At 40.2% G+C, this 22,868-nt stretch overlaps 2 protein-coding genes across 4 annotated transcripts; both read right to left on the bottom strand.

The window, feature by feature from the left end:
- Positions 1-1,828: 1,828 nt before the first annotated feature.
- plekhm2 (pleckstrin homology and RUN domain containing M2) lies at positions 1,829-17,874 on the bottom strand. 3 transcript variants are annotated; one of them, XM_006785344.2, is made up of 20 exons: positions 17,320-17,874; positions 15,517-15,623; positions 14,530-14,639; positions 14,342-14,441; positions 14,116-14,203; positions 13,847-14,021; positions 13,033-13,092; positions 9,767-10,040; positions 8,900-9,685; positions 8,747-8,816; positions 8,339-8,429; positions 7,751-7,815; positions 7,417-7,505; positions 6,916-7,048; positions 6,300-6,490; positions 5,953-6,018; positions 5,682-5,841; positions 5,253-5,432; positions 4,766-4,882; positions 1,829-4,646 (listed from the first exon to the last, which is right to left on the bottom strand). In XM_006785344.2, exons 1-20 carry the CDS (start codon positions 17,377-17,379, stop codon positions 4,509-4,511), a joined length of 3,060 nt encoding a protein of 1,019 aa, XP_006785407.2. In that variant the 5' UTR covers positions 17,380-17,874; the 3' UTR covers positions 1,829-4,508. The 3 variants fall into 3 exon arrangements, with proteins under 3 accessions (XP_006785407.2, XP_006785408.2, XP_035761440.2); XM_006785345.2 differs by lacking the exon at positions 13,033-13,092; XM_035905547.2 differs by lacking the exons at positions 1,829-4,646; positions 4,766-4,882 and having other exon boundaries at positions 5,300-5,432; positions 6,290-6,490.
- A 438-nt stretch (positions 17,875-18,312) lies between these two features.
- ddost (dolichyl-diphosphooligosaccharide--protein glycosyltransferase subunit (non-catalytic)) lies at positions 18,313-22,825 on the bottom strand. The gene is made up of 11 exons (XM_006785347.3): positions 22,560-22,825; positions 21,815-21,925; positions 21,634-21,720; positions 21,433-21,536; positions 21,259-21,353; positions 20,983-21,076; positions 20,175-20,323; positions 19,758-19,905; positions 19,546-19,666; positions 19,298-19,404; positions 18,313-19,072 (listed from the first exon to the last, which is right to left on the bottom strand). Exons 1-11 carry the CDS (start codon positions 22,792-22,794, stop codon positions 18,923-18,925), a joined length of 1,401 nt encoding a protein of 466 aa, XP_006785410.1. The 5' UTR covers positions 22,795-22,825; the 3' UTR covers positions 18,313-18,922.
- Positions 22,826-22,868: the final 43 nt, after the last annotated feature.

The raw sequence follows: 22,868 nt of genomic DNA, 5'->3' as shown, positions 1-22,868 counted from the left end.
CGTTAACACACCTGAATCAAATGATTAGTTCATTACCAGGCCTCTGAAGAACATGGAGACATGTTGGGGAGGTAATTTAGCCATTTAAATCATCTGTGTAGGATCAAGGACACATCTAAAACCTGCAGGACACCGGGCCCTTGAGGCCTGGAGTTCGAGACCCCTGCTCTGAAGCTTCACCTTAGCTATCCACAACAAACCTTTAGGGCACAGCACATAATCCTCATTTTCATATTAAACTTTTTCCTGTGAATTTCCCTAGAGGACAAAACCCTTGATGTTTTACCAACATCGATCTGACATCTCAATGTTTGTTTAATTTCCTCTTTTTTTTTTTTGCCATAAACCATCACAGCCTCCTTTTCTAGCAGTGATGCTGTTTTGTAATGGTTTACATTTGGTTTCAAGTCTTTCAGTCTCAACTTCTAACCCTATTTATGATTTCAAAACTGTGTTACTACAAAGAGTTCACAGCTTTCTTTTTCATGGTAACCGCACAAGCACACTATTACTGTACTACTAAATAATAAAGATACCTCTGAACAAGACCAGTGGTAACGGTTGCCCTAGCAACTATAAAAATATTATCAGCAATAAAGGAAGTTGTTAACATGTACTCTGGATTGTATCTGATGCTATCTTGAACGTCTTCCTTTCACTACAAACTGAGTCAGCTGATACCAAACATCCTTTAAGTTTATCGACACCTTGAGCATTTGCAAGGTGCTCTGAACTTAAAAGCTAGGTTGTTATTCTCAGAGTACACCCATATTTGCTCTGCCAAAAGTAAATAACTTGGATTCACATAAAAGCACTTTGGGTGTTTCAGTCATAAGTTACTCACTACCCGCAACATACACACCATATAACAGACGTCCCTATACACTTTGGTTGACATCAGGCTTGGATGCAAACTGTTTGTATGACCTCTGCAGGTGTGTCAGAGAAATTAGAGTAACTGAAATAGCAAACTGCGAATATATAACAGCTCATCTGCCACTGTCTCAGTGTGACATTTGGTCAGAAAACGTTTGAAAACTTTGATTTAAAACATAGAAGTGATTGAAGCAGTGTTTACTTTTTAAGGGATTAGTATTGTATCTTATTCACTTATTCATTTTGTTTTATTTGCTCTTTTTAAATGTGTGTAAAGTACAGAAAATTAAAAATGAATATGTATTTAAGCTCTACATAGCATTATTATCACTTTGACCTTCGGCTCAATCTACTGGCCTTGAAGAAAAGGTCAGAGGTCAAATGTAACATGATATTTTAAATCTTTACATGGTACTTTCTTTAAGTTGACAATACACAACACACTTTTAAGAATCATAGTTGCTAAGTTAGAAAGTTTTTTTAAATCAATTTTCAACCAATAAGTTATTGAGTGGACTTTGAAGGGGAAGTATGCCAAATTTGAATAGATTGCTAACATGAGTCCACTCTACACCCCTACTAGGTCTCAGCAGAACTCATTCAAGACTTCATTCAAAACATAATCTCCTTGGTAGAGGTAATACAAATCACCAAGCAGCATGTCATAGGCACTACAAAAAGAAACTATTAATTGAGCAAACATACACAAGAAATGTATCTAAAACAATCACAGACAATGGGAACACATTTTGTGTTCCACTTCCTAAAAGCATAGTGACCTAAGATGCCCTCTTACCCGTGAATCTTCTGTTCCTGCGCTAACACAACTGCCCTCATGACTCGACTGTATTGCACCATATTTCACTGGCGTGACCTATGACAAAAAGGCAGCTGTTAAAAAACACAAACGGGCATACTAAAAGCAGAGGAAATGACACCACAGGAGACGGGGTTTGGTTACAGTTCACAAAGATTTATTTGTACATTCGTTACATTAAATGAACAGTATAAAACCTTCACGACATGCACTTCTCCAAGTGGGAGTTCAGGGACTGTTATGTTTGATTAGTGCTTCATGTACAATTTAATAAAAATGCTAAACACAATAAAAATATTACATGCAGTAAACAAAAATCAAAAGGCGCTTTTGCATAATGCATTACTTAAAAGATGTCTTCCATCATTGGCCAGCAATGTCTCACCTTCAAAAACACTGCTTAAAAGGACTAACTTTGACTTTCTCCTTATATACAATTCATATTCTCCAACTCTTAAACACATTCATTATTAATCATCCGACAAACATTTCAAGTAAGTCCAAATATTGCAATGCTTCTTTCCCACTGTGGGAGACGAATTTACCCGCACTGCCAACCAATCCTATTTTGGAACCCATTAAAATATAAAAGGATTTCTCCAGAAAACCTTTTCCAACAGTTGACATCACTCTGCAGCCGTCCATGTGTGCAAAATCACTTCTTAATGCACCGAGCACAAGGGAGGCACCAAAAGGAAAGCAGAGAATTTAAAAAAGGACTGCTGCAAAGCAGAAAAAATTAAATAATAATAATAATAATAATGAAATGCTCAAAAAAGAAGAAGCAACTGGTGAGTGTTCTTTTGTGAAGTACCCTTTTCACCTGAGATTAGATTTATTTGTAAAATAAAATAAAATAAAAATGATATATATGAATAAATAAAAGCAGAAGGTGAAAGAGAACATGGGGCACTTAGAAGAGCTTAAAATACAGATCAATGCGGACATGAGAGCAACACAGTGACATGTGTATAGGGCCTGGGTAACATTTCCATACATATTCAACAGTAAGTAGTGGTAAGACGTATTTGACCCACAGACCTACATCGAGCACAAGCATTGACATTTCTCTCAAAGGACCCAGAATAAAAATGTTGATTGTTTTAGACCCTGTGAAATTATAAAGTGTAAGGCATTGCTGAAAGAAAAAAAAAAAAACTGGTGCTTGAATTAAATAATTTGGCAATTTAATTCAGTTCAGCTAAAAAAGGCAACATTGTCATCGCAAAGAAAACCTCATATTTATCTCAGCCTTCCAGGAACAGCAGTCACACAGCACATGCAGCAGCACTTTAATCCTCTAATCAGGCTCAATACTAAAGACAAACATGCATTATTCATGTCTCCGGACAATAATTTCTATGCCAAGTAAGGAGGCTTTTTATTTTTTGTAAATTTGTCCTGTAATTATGTATTCTTGCCAGATTAAGGCTTTACTATTAGCTAATGTAACAGGCTATTATTTAAAAGGCTCTAGACTGTAACATTTTGAAGGATTTTAAACCTCAAATGTGGTCCTACTTTGGGACTAGTGCAGAGGACGCAGGCATGTTATAATCTAGATGTGTGGTCAAAACTTACAGTACAGCATAAACTACGGGTGCAAAATAAAAATGAGAAGTCAAAACATTCTTTAGCTCTCAGTTATTGAATAACTCCTCACGCAAACCTTAAATCCTCCATTAAAAAACAAAAACAAACCTCCAAACTGGATAATTTGGTAACAACTGTTCCCATTTTCTCTAAAAAGGAAATAAAATTAAACATGGCATGTTAATGCAATGCCACAACCAGTACCGCTTAAAAAAAAACTGGGAAAAAAAAGTGCAAGTCAGCATGGAAACCTCCACTCATCTCTGCAGAGTGGAGAAAAGGCAAGTTTGTTGTATTTCCTGAAAGAAGTTATTTTCATCTGAATGAAAACGTTAAAACTGATAAAGCGGGAACTCGGACAGATGCTGCAGCCATGAGCATGTTATGTAACAGTGCAAGTGTTAAGTATTCGGATATCCTCATTCTCTCCCGATGATGTGCAGTGTGTATGTGACAATACTTCAGAGTAACTACTTGCTGACAAACCGAAACTTAATCCCAAACGTACACAACACATATGTAACCGTCAGTGAATATGCAATGATACTGTGCAGTGCTGTATGTTTGCACTGATGATACGCCACCATTATGGTTCAGAAGCACGTTTTCTAAGTGTTAATAAGCAACAAGTGACTTTTTCTTAACACGGGTGTGTGAGCTGTGCAGAAAGTTCCGGCTATGGAGTGTCAACTTTTTACTAAACCAACAACCAACCATTTCCTGTTTCATTAATGGCTTTGTATATGTGCGTGCATAAAACTCTCATGTTACAGAGAAGCTTCTGGTAATTGTTCTGTGTCTCCATCAAGCTTCTTCAATCTGCTAAATAATGTAATTATCATTTTCTATCTATATCTCAATTGTCAAATCATGTGACAGCAAATGTCTTTGATTTGGCATGACTCAGTCTACACTGCTCCCATGTATGAGGAATACCAAGATAGTGAGTTATAATGCTGTTTTATCAGGCTACTAAAAGACTCTGCGGTCTTGCATCATTGCAATGTGATGTGCACCACGCAGTGCTTCTACAACAGGAAGTTTCTCTGATTACATTTAAGAATCAGACGTTCATCACAAGCCACATCACATCTCATTGGTTTAGAAGTCTTTTAGTTTATGACTACGCAGTGGCACAAACTGTTACACCCCATCCTGTCAAACTATCAGACTCAGTGGCTGCAAACACACGCAAATGTGTAGATATTCATGTGCGTGTCTGTCAGCACCACGGCTCACGCTGGGCTCTGCCTCGAGCCAGACTGTCGGCTCTCTGCCAGGCGCTCTTCATCAGCTCGAGTGCCTCGCCGCAGCGTTTCTGCACCAATGGATCAGAAACGTCTCTGTGAGGAAGCTCAACCTGTGTGCGGAGAGGGTGCATGAGGGTTACATCCTGACAGTAGTTATCTTCACTGGCTGCACAGTTGCTCTATTTTTTCTTAAACACACAACAATTGACAGACTAAGCGATGTTGTTACCTGAAAAATGGCCTTCCATGCGTCGTCCAAAGCCTGCAGCAATCGATCTCTTTCTCCACAGCCGCTGAAGTACAAAACCCAGGGCGGGAGGAACTGTGCCCGATCAGCCGCAAACTCCTACCAACAAATCGGAGAATAACAGTGATGCTTATTATAGTGTTAAAAAAGTGTTAAAGCAGTGAAACGTAATTTATGCAATGTACATGGGGCAGCCAGTACAGTAAGTCATCTACTAAGTGCAACGTTGGTGGTTCGATCCCTGGCTCCTCCAGTCTGCATGCAAAAGTGTCCTTGGACAAGATACTGAACCCTGAAGTGTGTTCATAGAAAGCACTCAGGCAAAATGCCGCTGTAATCGGCTCAAGCATGAGTTTTATCAACATTCATTAAATTATGATACAATTTCCAGTGGTTCCAGCAGTGCTATACAATTTCCAGTATAGGACAGAGATTACACTAGTAACCAGCTTTAGAAATGGTCACTCACAATAACACAGTACGCCATGTCTGCCTCCAGGCTGACAGCGATGACATCACAGATGTCAGCGCTGCCCAGTGAACGAAAGAAACTCGTCTGGCAGTCCTGATGGCAAGTCAGCAGCTTCTTGTCTGTCACCACGAGACAACATGGGATACACGGGGTGGGGGAGACACCCTGAGGAATGACCTGGAAGCAAGGTGGTTGTATGTTATATTTACACCATGCCTATAGAAATATGGGAACAGCAGAAACTGTTGTAACAAATGTGTAATGATCATTTTCACACGGCCGGTACATAGAAGGAAAATAATGCACTTCCTCTTTTAATATCTAAAGCTGACCATAACCATTGCTCTTTAAAGAGTTTTTTTTATGGTTGGGTGAACCTCATGAGCACTAATGAACAGGCTGTCTTTACCAGCTTTCTCTCCTCACCCCTTTAGACACAGACTGGCAGAGTAACTGCATCCACTCAGCCATGTCCTGCTCGTTGTTTGCACTGAGCACAAGCGGGGGGCGCTCTGTCAGGATGACTTGGAAAGCATGTGGACGTTCTGTGTTGTTTGAGCGACGGCAGCCTCCACAGTGCTCTCCTCTTTTGAAGTGAGAGTGAGAGAATACAAACAACATGAGAAAAATATACCAGTGAACTTCAGTGTCTTTGGATTTGCTTCATGAATGGATGGAGTCTGCATCTGAAGCCTACCCCATGGTGACTGAGAGCAGGGGGGTCACATCTGTTCTTTCTGCATACAGGTACAGAATCCCATTGCTGCATGACAAGAGAGCATAGTTACATTCAACTTAACAAAAGACACATTAAACACATACAGTTCACTATGACTGCTAAAGTGAATAGAAGGAAGTGAGGTGTATGGTAAATGTAATCTACACTTCTTGCACATAGCACTCATAAGAGTATGTCAGTGGTGTTAATGCTTATCAGTGGTTTCTTTGCTTTTTCAAGGAAAGAGACCTCACAAAACTGATAACACACAATGCTTGAGGGTTAATGTTTGATATTAAAATAAGGAGACAACAACCTGCTCGTACCTGAGAACGAGGTAGCAGTTCTTCCACTGCTCTTTACCCAGGTATGTAGTTCCAGACCGATACTGCAGAGACCCTTCTTTTGTGCTGGAAAATCCTCCAAGATTTGGTGGACCACCTTGGGGAGATAAAGTCATGTCCATAGGATCCTCCCAGTGAACCAGTGAATACAGTTTAATAGACACTTCAGATACCTGGGAACACAGGTAAGGATCAGTTAGCCACCTCTTTTAAAGTCTGCCAAGAAATATGAAAGCAATAAAGCAGGGACTCTCAATTATTCTACAACCCTACGTGTAAAATACAAAGAAAAACAATCATGAAGATGTTTTTGATCTTCTACTGTGATTAATGGGTTTATGAGATTTGCAAGTCACTGCATTTTGTTTTTATTTACATTTTACACAGTGCCCCAACTGGAACTGGGGTTATAATATTTGATGTTAGGGATGCTAAGCTGTTTTGAAGGAAAGTTGTTATTTTAGTATAAATATGTACTCTAGAGGATGAAATATGTACATATATGTACTCCTACCTGAACAGGTGCACCAGGAAGTTCTTTTTTATATATCAGTAATGATTGAAATGAATGTGATCATCGTGTTTAAAGTTACTTTACCTCGGAGTGAGACTCCTGGGAGACAAATTTGGTGAGCGCCAGTTTTTCCATGGTGGCGTCTGTCAGAACTGAGGGGTACGGAGGCTCTCGACATCCTTTTACCATAGCTGACTTGAGAATAGTCAGGAACCAACTAAAAGTCAAGAAGAAATTGACTGGAGGTCAGAAGGAGGCGGGACTAACGACCATTTGGTGGTGTAACCTTCATGCTTCTATAAAGTCAGTATCTCTCCGGCTCACATGCTTACAGTTGGATGGAAATACTTATTTAGCCTCCTGCTTTGGACATAAAATTAACTTAAGTCACAGAAGAGTCTTCATTTCAGTGCAGATTATTTGATTTCTGACATGTCAGCCTATACATGCATGCAAATATGAAAGGAGAGACTGCGCAGGCATGCTGCAAAGACACAATCATGTCAGATGGAAATACTGGACATGTCAGACACTGCGTGGAGCTAAACTGGTAAAAACAAATATGAGGCACAGATACGTACTCACCTTGTCAGCGAGGTGTCAGCTGTGTCCAACAGGAATTTTCTTCGTCTGTTGGTGCAAACCAGTGTTACTGTCTGCTGGTCGAGGCCCACCTAAATGAAAACAACATCATGACATCATCAGAAACAAAACTGTCATGTTTGTCAGTGCGCCCCAGGGCGGCTGTGGCTACAATGTAGCTTGTCATCAACAGTGTGTGAATGGGTGGATGACTGAATGTGTAAAGCGCTTTGGGGTCCTTAGGGACTAGAAAAACGCTACACAAATACAGGCCATTTACCAATATAATATGATGAGGTAACTGCGTGCTGCGTAATAGAAACATGCAACAGCTTACTGATATGTAGTCCAGCTCGTTATAAGAAACAGCATCTTCTACTGTGTAGGGCTTCTCTGCTGCACCTGCGGAGGAATACGAGACATGCAGAAATGTTAATCTCATGTGTAAACATTATGTGCAGCCCAAATACAGGTACTGCTATCCTACTACAGCACATTAAGCTGATGTAGTATTCTAAAATATATAAATATGTCAAGCTCTTATTGCAGCTCAGATTCTTTAATTTTATTTATATAGTTTTGTATGTAAATCTTCTATTTCTTCTGTGTTTCTCATTTGCTGATATTTCTAATCTTTTCTATTGTTTTCAAATGATTGTTCATCCTATATATCTTATTTATGTGTTCATTTTTTCTCTTTGGCATCTTTTGTGGACAGTAAAGGAAGATTTTGAATGTACAGGGAAATATGTGTCTTTACTGAGTAACGACAATAAAACTTGAAATTGTGAAACTTGGACCCCACTGTTCCCACAACTGTTAAATATATACTTTAAATATATATTGTGGGAACAAATGGCATTATTATTAATTCCCAGTTTAAGTTTTGGACTTGTTCATCCCTTATTACAGACAAGACTTTCACCCTTTCTAAGCAGGTAGATGTAACAGTCAGTCAGCAGCAGATAAAGAGGCTGCAGGTCCCCCTCCATGTGACCTGTGCTCATCCTCACCATCTGAAAACACAAAGAAAAAGCTGAGACAAGTGTTGGAAACTGTCTGCTGTAAAGCAGCCTACGACATGATGTCGATGTTATATAAATGACACAGTCCACACAGGACTTTTAGAGGGATGATTCTCAATGTTACTTAACTGTGTTACATAATGATTTTTGAAGAAATTGGAATCAATTTAGGTTTTTGTTTATAGGGTTGGTGTAAAGTGTGAAACATAACCTGTATCCACTTCTCTGATGTCAAAACCAGCAGGTGCAACAACACTAAAACCACCATCCCTTAAAGACAATAAAAAAAACTCTCTCTCCGTCTTTACCTTGAAGAGCTGCTCCTCATTCTCTCTGAACACATGAATCATAAGCAGCAGCAAGTGATTGTTGTCCACCCTGAAATTTGAATGACGAACACTATTAAACAAACATTAAACAACGATATAACAACAAACCGCTCATTTTGTTCAGCTGCTTACTTAAACTCTGCAGGATGAGAACTTTCAGAGGGACTAAGCTTCTCCTCTTGTAATACTTGTTTTGTTTCTTCGGCTTTAAAAGTCTCTTTGTCTGTTTGTGCGTCTTCCTCCTCCTTCATGACGGGTTCTTGTCCTGCAATCGCTTCTGCTTCTCTTTCATCTTCAAGGCCACCTGAAAAAGTTTGTGACTGGCTAAGCTCTGTAGAGTCATGGTGGCTACCACGCGTGGGAGGAGAGTCTGGACTGTTGGGGGTAAAGCAGCAAACGTCTGCAGGAACCGGAGAGGTCGGCAGGAAGCCGGGGCTTTTGGCCAGAGGGGAGCAAGAGGTCTCTCCTGGGGCCGGATCAGGTGGTTTACCCCCTGAATCCTTACGAAAGGGCTGCTGTGCAGGAGGCTCGGAGCTCCGATAAGAGCATCTGCTATTTTTGTCCACCTCTGGATGTTCCCAGGTGTCCTCTCGATCCAGAGTCCCATTGAGCTGGTCAATGACGTCACACAGCGGTTGGCCCAAGCTGTCCATGGAGTTGTCTGCCATCTCTGGGAGTCGCAGGCCTGTTCCATCATCGCGTCCTTCATCCAGAACCTCTGATCCAAGCCGGCTTCTCCTCAACTCTCCTTCATCATACAGCTTCACTATAGAGCAGTTAACTAAATCAGCATCTACTGAAGTGATGCTACTTTCCATTTCCACTTGTTCAGAGGAGATGGAGTTATGGGTGCTGCTGATGGAATCTGTAAAGCTCTTTCCACGTCTCTTCTTTGTTGGTTTCCTTCGTTTTGCCATCCTGAAACAACAGAGGCGTTAGCGCTTGTTCGAAACACCAGAAATATGTGCATGCCAGTAACGGAAGCTGTATCTACCCTACCTAATAACCTCAAGCTCATTGCTGTTGATCTCCGTGTCATCCCATGTGGTGGTGCTACTGTGGCGGCTAGGCACATGAACTGGTGTGACGTCAGCTGAGGTATTGGTGTCCGAGTCCTCGTTGAACGGGTTGTGTCTGAATGTGGGGCTGTGAGGAGACACAGGCGGTAGCTTCACCCTCACAGTGGTAGAAAGCACCACAGCGTCGCTTATGACCGTCTGTGGATCAGAGCCACTGGATCGTGGGCAGCTTGCCTGGTCAGTCAGGTCACCCTCTACCGTGAAAAGGCACAGAGATTCAATTATTTCATGCAAAAGCAGCAGCAGTTACTACATTTACATTGACACCATTGTAGAAATACACAGAATTTTTTCGTTTGCACCGTCCTGTTGGTTTGGTAGCAAATACTACAAAGAAGTAATGTGAAGGAGAATTCTTTCTATTCATGCATTTTTATCAGAATGTGAGAAGTGACCAACAAAACAGCGCCGCAAAAAAAGTGTGTGTATTCCTTCACCTGTGTAGCACAACAAATGTTAGGGACTGCAGAGTTCTTGGTAGGCCTTTGGCAGAGTCAAAAAAGCATAAAATGCAACAAGTAAGAGCTCAGTTAGGCACACAGGCGGAGGTTTTCTTTGCACAGGCACAGACCTAGGTCAAGCTTTATCACTGTAGCTGGCAGCGTTAGATGATACATGGATATGTCTGAATAATTTAGAGGAATCAGTATTTGACATTAAGGTTATTAATAATGACTGTTGTGTTTTTTTACAAGCTGCATTTGACAATTATATTCTCATCAAAGCTTCAGAAAATGGACAAGCATGCTTTGTCAAGAATACAGAAAGCCATTGGCAGCTAGGATGGCTCTGCAAAAGGAGAATAGCATTTGTTATCCAACAGCATCCTGCTTTTTCTAAAAGCTGGATATTTGGAATTGAGGTATTAAGAACTAGAACATCTGTGCATGACAGAAACCTGGAGTATCTCAGCCCTGATGTCAGCAAATAGAACTACAGCTTAAAGAGTTAGACGACGTTGAAGATTTCTCCAAACAAACAATGTTCGCACAAATAATTTTTTGTCCGTGGAATGAATTGTGACAAATTTCACGTTTACAGATTGCGTGTGCATGCGGGAGCTTAATGTATACACATGTGGTAAAATAAAGTTAAAAGCTCATTTGAACTCTGTGACCAAGAACGATCATCACTTTTGGCCTTACACTACAGCTTAGCTGAACCTAGGCCGGTGCAACACATGACACAGGACAACATTACACAAAATGGTATGCCAGACAGACAGATACACAGTGTACCGGAGACAGACTCAATGAGGTGAGTTACAGCTACTTCAGGAGCATCTCTTGCTGTGGTAAATAATAAGGCACAGTGAGCACAGGGACCATTCTCCCAACAAGTAACACATGCACAACATGACAGAAGCAAATACAAATGAGTGCAAAATTATTAGTCCAACTATGACATTTAAAGGAATTTTTCAACACATTTCTAAACATACTAGTTTTTTTTTAGAAAGCATAAATAAGTTCAATTTGCACACAATAACATTATTATTTCAGGGGAAAAAAAATCAGGATCAATATTATTAGCCTCCTGAAAAACCGACCTTTTTACTGAGCCATAGCACAAACTACTTTAACTTTGTGATGGTCAAAGTAAAATCAAGTTAAAGCTGAGGGTTATCTTACAATTTACACAGTATAAAAACTTCAGCGAGGGTTTGAGCTGTCACTTGAGAAACCATCATACCAAAAACACAAAAAATCAGTTTAGACTCGAGAAAAACAATTGTTGACTCTCACAAAGCAGGAGATGGATATACAAAGCTATCAAAGCGTTTCTAAAAATTGTTATGAACTGGAGTGAGAACTATCATCAAGAAATTCAAAGAGAGCGACACAGCACAGAACAAACCTGGCTGAGGTAGCAAGGGAACAATTTCAAAGACCGAGTCGGGAATTGTACTCTCAAAGAAGACGATCACTAGAACCCTGCTCAGGAATGGACTGTGAGGTTGTAGACCAAGAAAAACTTCTGCGCAGTGAAACACAGTGGTGGGAGTATGAGGAAGTAGGTATGCTTCAGTGTTTCTGGTACTGCGAATCTCATCAAGGTGAAAGGAATCATAAAGAAAGAAGGATATGTGAAGATTTTCAAAGAAACCCTCAAGCAGGCCGCAGCAAAACTGGGTCTGACACCATTAATCCAAACATAAGTCGCTCCTGGAGATGAACTACCTCCACTTAACCAAAGTGAATGTTACTGACTGGCCTGTACAAAGCCTGACGTGAGTCCTCAAAAACTGTGGGGTGAACTGAAGATCGAGATCCATGCCAGAAGACCATCGAATCTGGAGGAGCTTGAGAGAATCGCAAAAGAAAAATGAACTGGGATTGCTCAGCAGACGTGAAACAAACTCCTTCAGGTTGTTATCCAGCAAAAAAAGATACACAACTGACCTTTAGCATCAGGAGAGCTAATAACTGTGACCCTGGTAGTTTTTGTGAAATAATTTTGTTCTCTGTGTAAAATAATGAAAGCATCTAAAATAAAACAAGGATGTTTGGAAAAGCTGCATTAAAACAAATCTTTGGCCTGTTTAACAGCACTTGGAAAATAATTTTAAAAACAAAAATGTTCATAGTGGGGCTTATAATTTTGTACTCATTTATAACCCACCCAACACCGAGTTCCCAGGTGAAACAAACTTACTAGTCAATATTTATGATGACCTTCCTGTAAAATAAGCCTCTCTTCTAACTGAATTAATATGATGATTTAATAAAGCTTTACTAAAGTCTTTCAGCTGGAAGTACCTATGTCCTATGCGTGTGTTTATTAAATGCTACCTTTTCTGTGAGGTTCACTTTTGTAATTATGGAAGAAAGCACTGTGCTTTTAAATTTGTATTAAACGTACACAATGCGATTTAAAATTCCCAGCTATGGGAGTAAATGTACATCACATTCATTCATAAAAAGTCAGTCATGTGTCACAAAACTTCAGATTGAAATTTGCCTACAATTCAACTGAAATCACCTACATAAAACTCAACCGCTCTTACCCATTTCCCATTAATCAAGTGTATTTCTGTGTCTTGAGATACAATATTTTACACCAGCTAGCAGTTTTTACTGGTAGAGTATCCAGCATGCTTTAAGCACAAACATGCCAGACAGTAGGAAGGAAAGGAAGGAAGGAGGCATGGTAGGGCAGGAGAGGGAGGGTTGACCAATGTCCCACCTTCCCAGTCTGCACTTGGCAATGACTGCAACACGGGGAAGATGTCACCAAAATCATAATCTAAAAAAAGGAGGAATAACATTCAACATTAGAGAGAGATGGAGTGGAGACAGGTGAGAGGAGACTTAGTCAATGTCACAGAAACAGTAAAACAACATGATATGTGGAACACAAAATAACAGAATCGATGTGGAAAACTAGTGGGAACTAAAAAAAAGGAGAACTGGCTTGGTGCTTTGTGGGGTGTGAATGGGAAATGCTTAGTGCTGCAATCACCCTGATGACAATATTCAATGACCAATGGCATCTGCACGCCAAGACAGCTGATAAAATGCTCTTTGATATCTGTGAGTAATAAAAGGCCAAGGTCAAACTAACTTCTGCTTTGACATGCCATTAGCCTGACATCACAGTATGAGCAAAAGCACATGAGTGTGTGATTGCACTGATGTGAACCCTGATTACATCATAAACCCCAAAATACAGCCTGCCATGCCTGCATGTCCTCTCAGCAGAAGAGCAGAATATAATAACACGAGAGCTAATTCCACACACTGCGGACACAGCAACACTTAAAACTAACACTACATATTTCTATTGGCTATTAAAAAAAAATTCAATAAATAAAAGAAACTGACTACTCAATCTTGACTTTAAGGGCTATTAAAGAATTAATAGCGTGTAAAGTTGCAAAGATTGCAAAACCAGTTAGTCTGTTTCTCTACTCTAAAACACACATAATCAAATCTGAAGAAAAGTAAGAAAAGCAGGAAATAAAAATTAGCTACGGATTAGCACATTAAGTACACCCCACCTTCACTAGAAGGAGCTATGGCACTATCATCCCACTCCAGGTTGGTGGAGGTGAGGGAGGTGAAGGAGTGCAGAGACAGGCTGTCTGAGCTGGGCAGTCTTTCCTCAAAGTCCAGCAGGTTCTGTGGTTTGTAGTATTCTGGCATGTAGGGGGCCACATCCAGATAGGGCACATCCTGAACCACCAAGACCCAACAAAAACATATAGTTATGCTGCAGTCATTTAAGAAATTTAGTTTGTATTGATATGGTAGTCAAGTATATGCCAACCAGCTCCAGATCGAAGCGAATGAACTCCAGGCCGGACACCAGTGTGAGAAAGAGCGTGAGGTGGTCGTGACTGCAGACCAGTGCGTTCCTACCCGTGAAGAATTTTTTTAAACAACAAAAATTTGTGAGACGTGTTCACAAAAGACAATGTTTCAGTTTCAATATAACTGATTAGCAACATTTCATTTCCTTTAAGCCATCGGGATCAAACGACTAGATGACTTACTTGAAATAATACTTATGCAGCAGTGCTTGGTTCTCCTGAAAGAGCCGAAGATAGCTCTCTAAAGAGCTCTCGCTCAGTGCCAGGTATAGCCACGCACGACCTACAAACAACAAAGATAATAGCTCAGTAATAATTTACTCTCCAAGTACTCCACATGTGTGTGTGCTGGTCTAAGAGAGATGCCTCACTTCGACCAAGGTTGGTTGCTATGTGCTGAAGCTCATCTATCTGCCGCACAGCCTCTCTTCTAGTGAAATGAAGGACCAGCACCCAGTAGCCTGAGGAAATGTCTTGCAGCCTGCAGTGAAAAGTGTATATGTAAACTGAAACCAAAAGCATCCACAAGTTGTAACAGATATCATGGATGGACATAAATCTTGCAGAAAAACACAGAAAAAATACAATTGATACAAATGTTTGCTCTTTCAATCCATAGACTTTATACAAAAGATCTATTCAACATCTGGATCTGAAAACTGGAGCCAGTGCAGAAGAGATTTTAAACTGCATTCTCCCTCATCAGCAGGGGGAGTGTCACACAGCTGCAAAAAGTCAGAGCGCATAGCAAAAGTGGACTGTTCCTCCCTTGATTCATGGCCTCAGTAAACATTTTCTGGAAGAGTTTATGGTCTCAGTTTCTAGGTTCAGGTCTTATGGAAACAGAACATGATGTTTATTTTGTACAAGGCTATGCTTTAGGGCAGGACCATCTTGTGGTTGACAAATCGAACAAGCTGTCTCCATACTCATGGCCTTTGATCAATGATCAATGGGCTTTGATCAATGATCAAGGGACTTTGATCGGTGGTTGTTTATCAACAGTTGTGACAATTTGCATATTAATGATCAAGAAACTGACCTCACAGCTCATTGTTCGTTCATTGGGCTGGTCTCAGTCACTGTACAAATGTTCTGTTTATAAGGTTGGGGAAACCTACAGTCAGCTGAGACTAAAGAAGTCATTTGGATGAGTGACGAAATGTTTCTCTCACTGAAAACACTACGAAAAGATGAACAAAATCAACCTTTTGGGGTGTCTACACACTGACATGTAGCTTGAAAGCACTCAAATGGCAACAAGTAAAATGCTCAGCTTGATGGGAATTTTGCAAATCATGGTGTCATGGTAGCTTTTATGTACAGTGCGTGCAATCTGCTTCTAGTGACCATCTTACCCATATAGCAGAGCGTGGTCGAGGTGTTCACAAAGCCGTTGCAGTACCCGGTCGTGATTCCGAATAGCTGGAGTTTCATCCTCGCAGGCAGCAAAGTAACTCTGCAGCTGTGAAGAGACATCGTTGGTTTGTTTTGTTGTTCATTCACTCTAGACAAATAAAATAGCCACCAATAACCATGTAAAGGACCTCTTCCCATGACTGAATTTGTAAAACTGGTCATCCACTGTTATTTGTATTGCCTTAGTTTCACACAACAGCATCTTTGATTTCAAACTATCTGTTTGAAATCAAAGATGATGTTGTATGAAACTAAAGCAGTATAATTGATGATGAAGTTAAAGTATCTTTATGGATGTCATCAACACTGCATGAATAACATTTAGGACAAGGTCTCAAGAAAATTAATCATACAATACAACACACAGTTAACCAAGGATTTTAAGCCAAGTCAAGGACTTGCCAAGAAAGTTCGCCTTTCATGATTTACATTGACAGTCAAGGTAAGTTGGCTGCAGCACAGACTTAATAAAATATCTTTGACTCTGGGCTGGAGACTTCAGCTAGCTATATGATATGCATGTATTTCTTGTTACCTATAATAGGGACAGGAGGTACTAAACAGGCTTTAGTTCATACATTGTTCACGTGATTAGTCTTCAATGTGATTAGTGATGAGCGGTGCCACTTCTATCCTTGTAGTGACTATTTCACTTCAAATCGCATGTGCTGGCACCGAGGACCAAATAGTGACAGGCAACACTGTTTCATTGTCCTCGACTGACCTGCAAAGCCCCTTGAACTTAATCCTGAACCTAATATAATGTATTAAAATACCAAAGCATGAACAAACTGTGTGCACTTTGGGGAAAGGTTTGAGGATTGCAACTCAAGAAAAAAACGATCATTTATTTCCTGTGACTTTATTCACATGACTAATGTTTGTCAGAGGTAAACACTGTACATTTGCCCACAAGCTTGAGGAATATCTGCTTACAAGCACTGTTACAGTCCTTTAGGTGTCAGTCCAATAAAACATATGAACATGGTAAATTACAGGGTAAAACCTGGTGAAATACAGATATTTGCTTGATGGAATAAACAAATATGGAATTTTTCTAATTCAAACACCTGATTATGGGACTGGTGATTTGGACAGGAAAATACAACACAGATAAATGAAAATGTCAAGGGGAAGAAGATTAAATATATAAATAACAGTAATAATATAAAACGATATAAAACAATAAATAAAATGACAAAAGATAAATCATTAAATAGATAAACGTGTTTTTTTAAACGAATGCAAAAGCTAACTGGGAGAGAAGAAGGAAGACGGTGCAATGCCGCCTGTCAGGTTATAGGAAATGTTCCACAACACCAAGCAGATCTGCACATGACTTCCAAAATGGCCCATTATTTACATTTAAAATCAAGAGCAAAGATCTACTGACCTCTTTTGCTACAAATGTGTCGGATTTATGGTTGTAGGTATGTTTATAACACATGCCGCAGTGAACAAACACAGGGGCTCGGTGTCACTTTTGTTACCATAGCCAAAAAGACACAAACTTCTACTTAACTGAGAGCTGGAGCCATAAAACATTATATGAAACATCTACTACGCTATTTTCTCTTTATCAGTAGGGGCAAGGCCCTCCTGTGTCCTCCTGACTTGAAAGTTGCCCTCTTTAGCAGACAAAAGATGACCTAATGTTAGCTATAGTGATTCAAACGTGTGAAAAATCTTAACGCGAAAATGTCTGGCAGTATTTTAGCGGTAATCAACCCAGCAGCGCTTACCTTCTTAACAGAAAATGAGATATTTTCCAATATACGATCCTTTACTTTCAGTTGATCCATCACTGGTCTGTTGGCAGCTTTCAGCAGGCAGTCAGCTGACTCAGAGCACTTGTTTTGCTAAAGCTAACGCCGCCTGCAGTAGCTTGCTAACATTATCCTGCCCACCAACACAATTGGTTTCCAAACTAGCAATATAGGACTAATGTCAGTGTTAGCGACCGACACTAGCTCGGGACCATAGCGCTAACGCCAAAAAAACAGTGAAGCAGTGTAAGCTCAGTCACTGAACAGCCCGGTTAACCTAGTGCAGTTACCCTATGGTTGTGCATTAGCTTTAGCCACTCGATTTTTTTTCTAGGGGCTTGTGATAGCTAACAAGTTTTAAAGTTAACCCACGTTTTACTGTTAGTAGAACCGATTTTTCTCACACTCTGCGTTTTATTACTTTGACTGCCACTTGTGAACTACGCCTACTTTAAGTCACCTCTTTGTGCTTATTTCCGTAGTTAATTAATCAATGTAACGCATGCTAAGGTTACTTTCATGCTATCATCTGCTGAGTGACAACTGAACTCACGCCGTCAGTGAGTTACGTCAATGACGTCATCCGGTTTGTTAATCGCAGACTGAAGGACCTTGAATTTTCGCAAATTTAAAGATTTTATGCTCAGAATTGTGCCAAAACCCAATATCAATGTAAATTAGTGTGTGATTCAATTAATCTGAATGAAGTGATGAATTCGGCACAAGACTCCATTGTTTTAACTTAGTCATAAACTTTTTTTCCCCCAGCGGTTCCAGCACTTCTTCAGACCTTATTCATCTTGGTGAATGCTAAAGCACCCTGGCTCTTTTTTAAAAATGTGCACATATCAAGATTAAGGTTTGTTTAACCCCCCCCCCCCCCCAAATATCTAGAGTTTTGATAGTTGTTCATTTTTACTTTCCCCCACATTTCGCTTCTTGTTAAGTATCTGCACATTAAAAGGAGTGTCATTAAGCATTTATTTTGCCTTAAACACAAATCATAGCAGCCCCACATTCAGTGGACCAAACCAGTCGTAACATTTCAATGAACTCCGCTACTGCATGTTAAGTTACAGAGACAACAGGCATTTCTATTGAGTGGAATGTCAATATTTTATTAAGATGACTCCAACTTATTTGGAAACACATTAATCTTATCAAAAAAACAAATGAGTTGTTGCCATAATCAGTGCATGTAGTTACCACAATAAACTTTTCTGGCTGAAAAATAAAACAATGCAGGTCAAATTTTATTGTAAATTTCTTCCCCATTTCAAATGTTTGACTTGAAATATTTAATCAATTGTAAAACAACTTTAAACAAATGCTGACTGACTTCAGAACAGACAAGGGCCACTGAGTGATTCCAAAGTGTAAAAAAACCTCCCACAACCACTGCATTACAGTCAGCGCCTCTTTTGGCCCTCAGACCCCGACAAAGTGAGTTCCCCAATAACAGAACAGAAACAGTCCAAGTCCCTGCATGAAGACTCAAGCCATCACGACATTCATTTCCACTCTTCACACCACAAGTTCACTTCCAGTCTTATTTTCTCTTCCCCATTGGCATTCTGTATTAGTCAGACTTCTCCTTCTCTTTCATGTGGAGGAAAACTACGCTGAAGACAAAGAGTCCAGCCATCATGGAGAAGACACTGGCATAGTATGGGTAGGCTGAGGGGATGAAGCGCTCATACTGGGTGTGCTGCAGGGGACGCACCGATACCTACGTTGGAAAAACACAACTGTATTAGTTAGCAAGCCATACAGCACATCAACTAATGGGTTACTATGTTACTATTACAACAAATGATTGATAAAAGAACAGAGGTAGTAACCAGGATGATTAATTGAGCAATACTTTCCATATTTACCATTTCTATACATTTATCTTATAGTAAATAAATTCAACATGATTCAGTCTTTAGGAGGAAACTTCTGATGAACTTGCCTGAGTGGAGGAGTAGAGATGTGTATATCCTAGTCGGTTATAGTCCACTTTGAACTGGAAGACTCCATACACATCAGGCAGCTTGAACTGGACACTGTATTTACCTCCTAGTTGAACAACAATGGAACATTTATCATAAATGCAGTTTGAATATGAAGTCAACCTGCCAAACATTATAAAAACAATACATGCAGGTTGTAAACAAGACGTAAATGAATGCAAATGTATTCTATAACACAATACCATACCATTTTTCTTGAGATAAGTCCTGACGAAGGGATCGATCCTCACAAACTCAAGCTGGATATCATCTCCGTCGAATGGGACCCAACGGCCCTCGGACAACATCTCAATGACAATGCTGTATTCCTGCATGAAAAGGGTTTACAGTGATTGAGCAACACTGCACTAAAAACAAATATCTTCACGGTGATGATAACAAACAGACAACAAGACCCACCACGAGGTCGGTGATGGTGTATGCTGTGGGGGCGTCGGTCTCCCCCACGCGATGATGGGTAACAGCTCCCACTCTGAGGACTCCAGCCTCCTTGAACACCCAGCGAGACAGAGCCTCGGCCAGCTCCATGTTCCCTGTCCGCTCGTGCCTGAAAAAGCCCACAAGGAGACAAACACTGACATCTGTAACCAACTATATTGTAACCAAATCTAATATCAGTGACTAGTTATTACAATCTTACATTTTAAGACTGTTTTCCACCTACAGATTAGCTTTAGGAGGTCAAACGCACTAAACTGCAAACTCAGTGGAACACATTCTAAGCATCTAAACTTGCAGAAATCTGCACTAAATGTGTTTGAACTTGTAACATTCACATGGTAGAAAAACAAGCCAGGCCATCACTGACAGGAGTACCTCTGTGAACCTGGTGTGGCTTTCTGCACAGCAGAGTTGAAGAAGGCATCGCTGAAGAAGTCCAAGGAGCCACTAAACACCACTCTGGCATTGTTTCGAGCCTGGAGGCCAGCGATCAGCAGGGTGTTCTTGCCAACAGCGTGGGGGTACTACAGCATTAAAAAACACAAAACAACAACATTAAAAAAGTAAAATTAACTTAGTACCTCCTGTCCCCAAACGGTCATGGCCAATAGCTGCCCCTCCCTGAGCGTGGTTGTGCATGAGGTTTGGTCCTGTTAAAAGGGGTGATACTGAGAAGTTTTTCTTCTCACTATCAAGGTCATCTGATTGTTGTAGCTTTCCTCTTCACAATACAATATAAAATGCCTTGAGGTGACTGTTGTTGTGATTTGATTCTCTCTATAAATAAAATCAAATTGAAGTGAACTGAATATCCATTCAGGCTAATAATAGTTATACAAGGATCTCAACTCAACTTGTTTATTATTGGACTCTACCAGCATAATTTTGCGTTAAAAATAGTTGAAAATAATCCTTAATCATCTCATACTGGGCTTGGTGCTGCCCTGTTGTTCATTCTGCCTGAACAAAGCAGTTTTAGCTTCACCCTTTGTTCTGAAACTTTGACCACGTTATACATCGCGGAGAAAATGAGGTAGTGCACAATAAGCTTGTTCCTTTTTCTTCCAAAAGCATTACTACACAATTTTAATTTTAAAGGGCTACTTATCATGCCCGGGACAGTTTCTCCTGAATAAATCATAATTCATTACCTGACATTATCATGACATGTCAACAGTATTACCTGTGAGATGGGTCTGTCAGGGAAAAAGGAGTAGGAGGTGGAGGACCCAGTAAGGATGTCCAGGACAAGAGGGTTGTCTGGGTCTGCCACCATGCTGGAAGAAGTGAGCCACATTCAATATATTTTCCACTGAGTATGGGAGTTAATCTTTTACAATGACTAAAAATCTAACAACACTATCTGTTACATCTTCTGACACAAGTCTCTGCTCCAGCTAAAAGGATGAATTTATCATTTATTACACATCTTAAACAGTGTGAAAATCACTGTGCTTACCCGACACCCTTGAATAAAACAGGTTTCTTGGTGGGTTTGCCGACAATAGTGGGAGCTTTCAGCAGGTTCTCTGGGTCAGCGACAATCAGGGTATGCTGGAGTTACAAAAGATCACAAATTACAACAACATAACAAAACATAAAATGGCAGCTGTGTAAAGGCCAAGCCATTTACCTCTCCAGGATCAGACACATCATAGTTGTGATGATCAATGACGGCAGTCTTTTCCTCGTCAAACTCAATGCCACACTCACTGCCCAGCTCCCTCAGAGGGTCGCCTGTGAAACAAGAACAAAACAAAAATACTTGAATGATCATACTTAAACATTTCAAATAATATAAGACTGGAACAAACACTGTTATAAATCAACTGACCGATGTCTGAACTTGCAGCAACCAGGACATTGCCCCCACCATCAATGAAGGATGTAATAGTCTCCACATTTATATTTCCACCAAAGTCTGCGGATGACAAAAAAAGTGTTTACCTTCAGGAAGAAATCACCTGCCACAATTTTTTTTTTTTTTTTTTTTGTTTTAATGCTGTGAAACTCACCTTCAACTGATGGTGAGAAGATAATTAAGTGGTCATACAGGAACTGGCCATATTTGATCAGCGACAGGGAGGGATCATCAGCGGTCTTGAAGGTGAGGTCAAATCCACGGTCTGAAGAAGACAGATGCATTATAATTAACAGTAACAATGGTGTACTAAGGCTTAAGTTTTAATACAGTGGTTTTTGAAAATTAGGACATGTTTACTACAACAGGATACAGCAAAGGTGTGCAAGCACTGATGTTGTCTCTAACAAAAGCATGTAATATCCCCGAGTATTACAAAAAGTTGTATTTTCAGACATATATACGTTTTGTTTTACATGTCTTCTTAAAACAGTAATAACCCAAACTGTATGAACTCCTCTTTTGAAGACTGTTGCCTAATCAGGAAAGTGGATTTCTCCTACTACTGTACCTACCAGTAAACCAGAAGAGCAGAGGAGCGGAAATGCAAATATGCACGGAAATGCATAGTATTATTTAAATAATTTTAACAGCATCGAGCACATCTTCATCCATATAATTATATTACACTGAGTTGTAAGAGACTCAAATTACGTTAGGACCGCGAACACATTACAGCTAAGCTAATGTTAGCATTCTTGCTATCGTGCATCAATTTCTGGTCTAGCAGCGGCTTTTTGTTAGCTGCCAAAAACTTGCTGATGCCCGGTAAACGAGGCATATATACGACTGCACAGCAGAGTAAGTAAAGCTGCAAAAAATAGTATTATCATACTGACCTGCCAGACTGCGGAAGAAGATTGAATGGGTGTCTTTGATGTTGAGGTTGTCCAGCAGTACCAACGTCTTACCGTCAGCCAAAGCACAATGCAGCACGGAGGCTAACGACAGCAATAAAAGGACGCTATTGTCCAAAAGCGTGAACCGCCTCGTTGACACTGTTCCGGTTCGTTTTTTGAACGATGATAAAGAACCGGACCGGTTCGTCTGCATGACTGCTGTCAGCGCCGCCATTTTGCTGCAGAAGTCGACGTCAGCGTTAGCAGTTGACTAAACTCTGACCCTAAGAGGCAGCCAATCACAGAGCG

Source organism: Neolamprologus brichardi, chromosome 20 (genome assembly GCF_056152115.1).
Source record: "Neolamprologus brichardi isolate AB-2024 chromosome 20, ASM5615211v1, whole genome shotgun sequence".
NCBI classification, from domain to species: domain Eukaryota; kingdom Metazoa; phylum Chordata; class Actinopteri; order Cichliformes; family Cichlidae; genus Neolamprologus; species Neolamprologus brichardi.
Note: the sequence above shows the minus strand (reverse complement) of the source record. Positions and strands in the feature narration are given on the sequence as shown.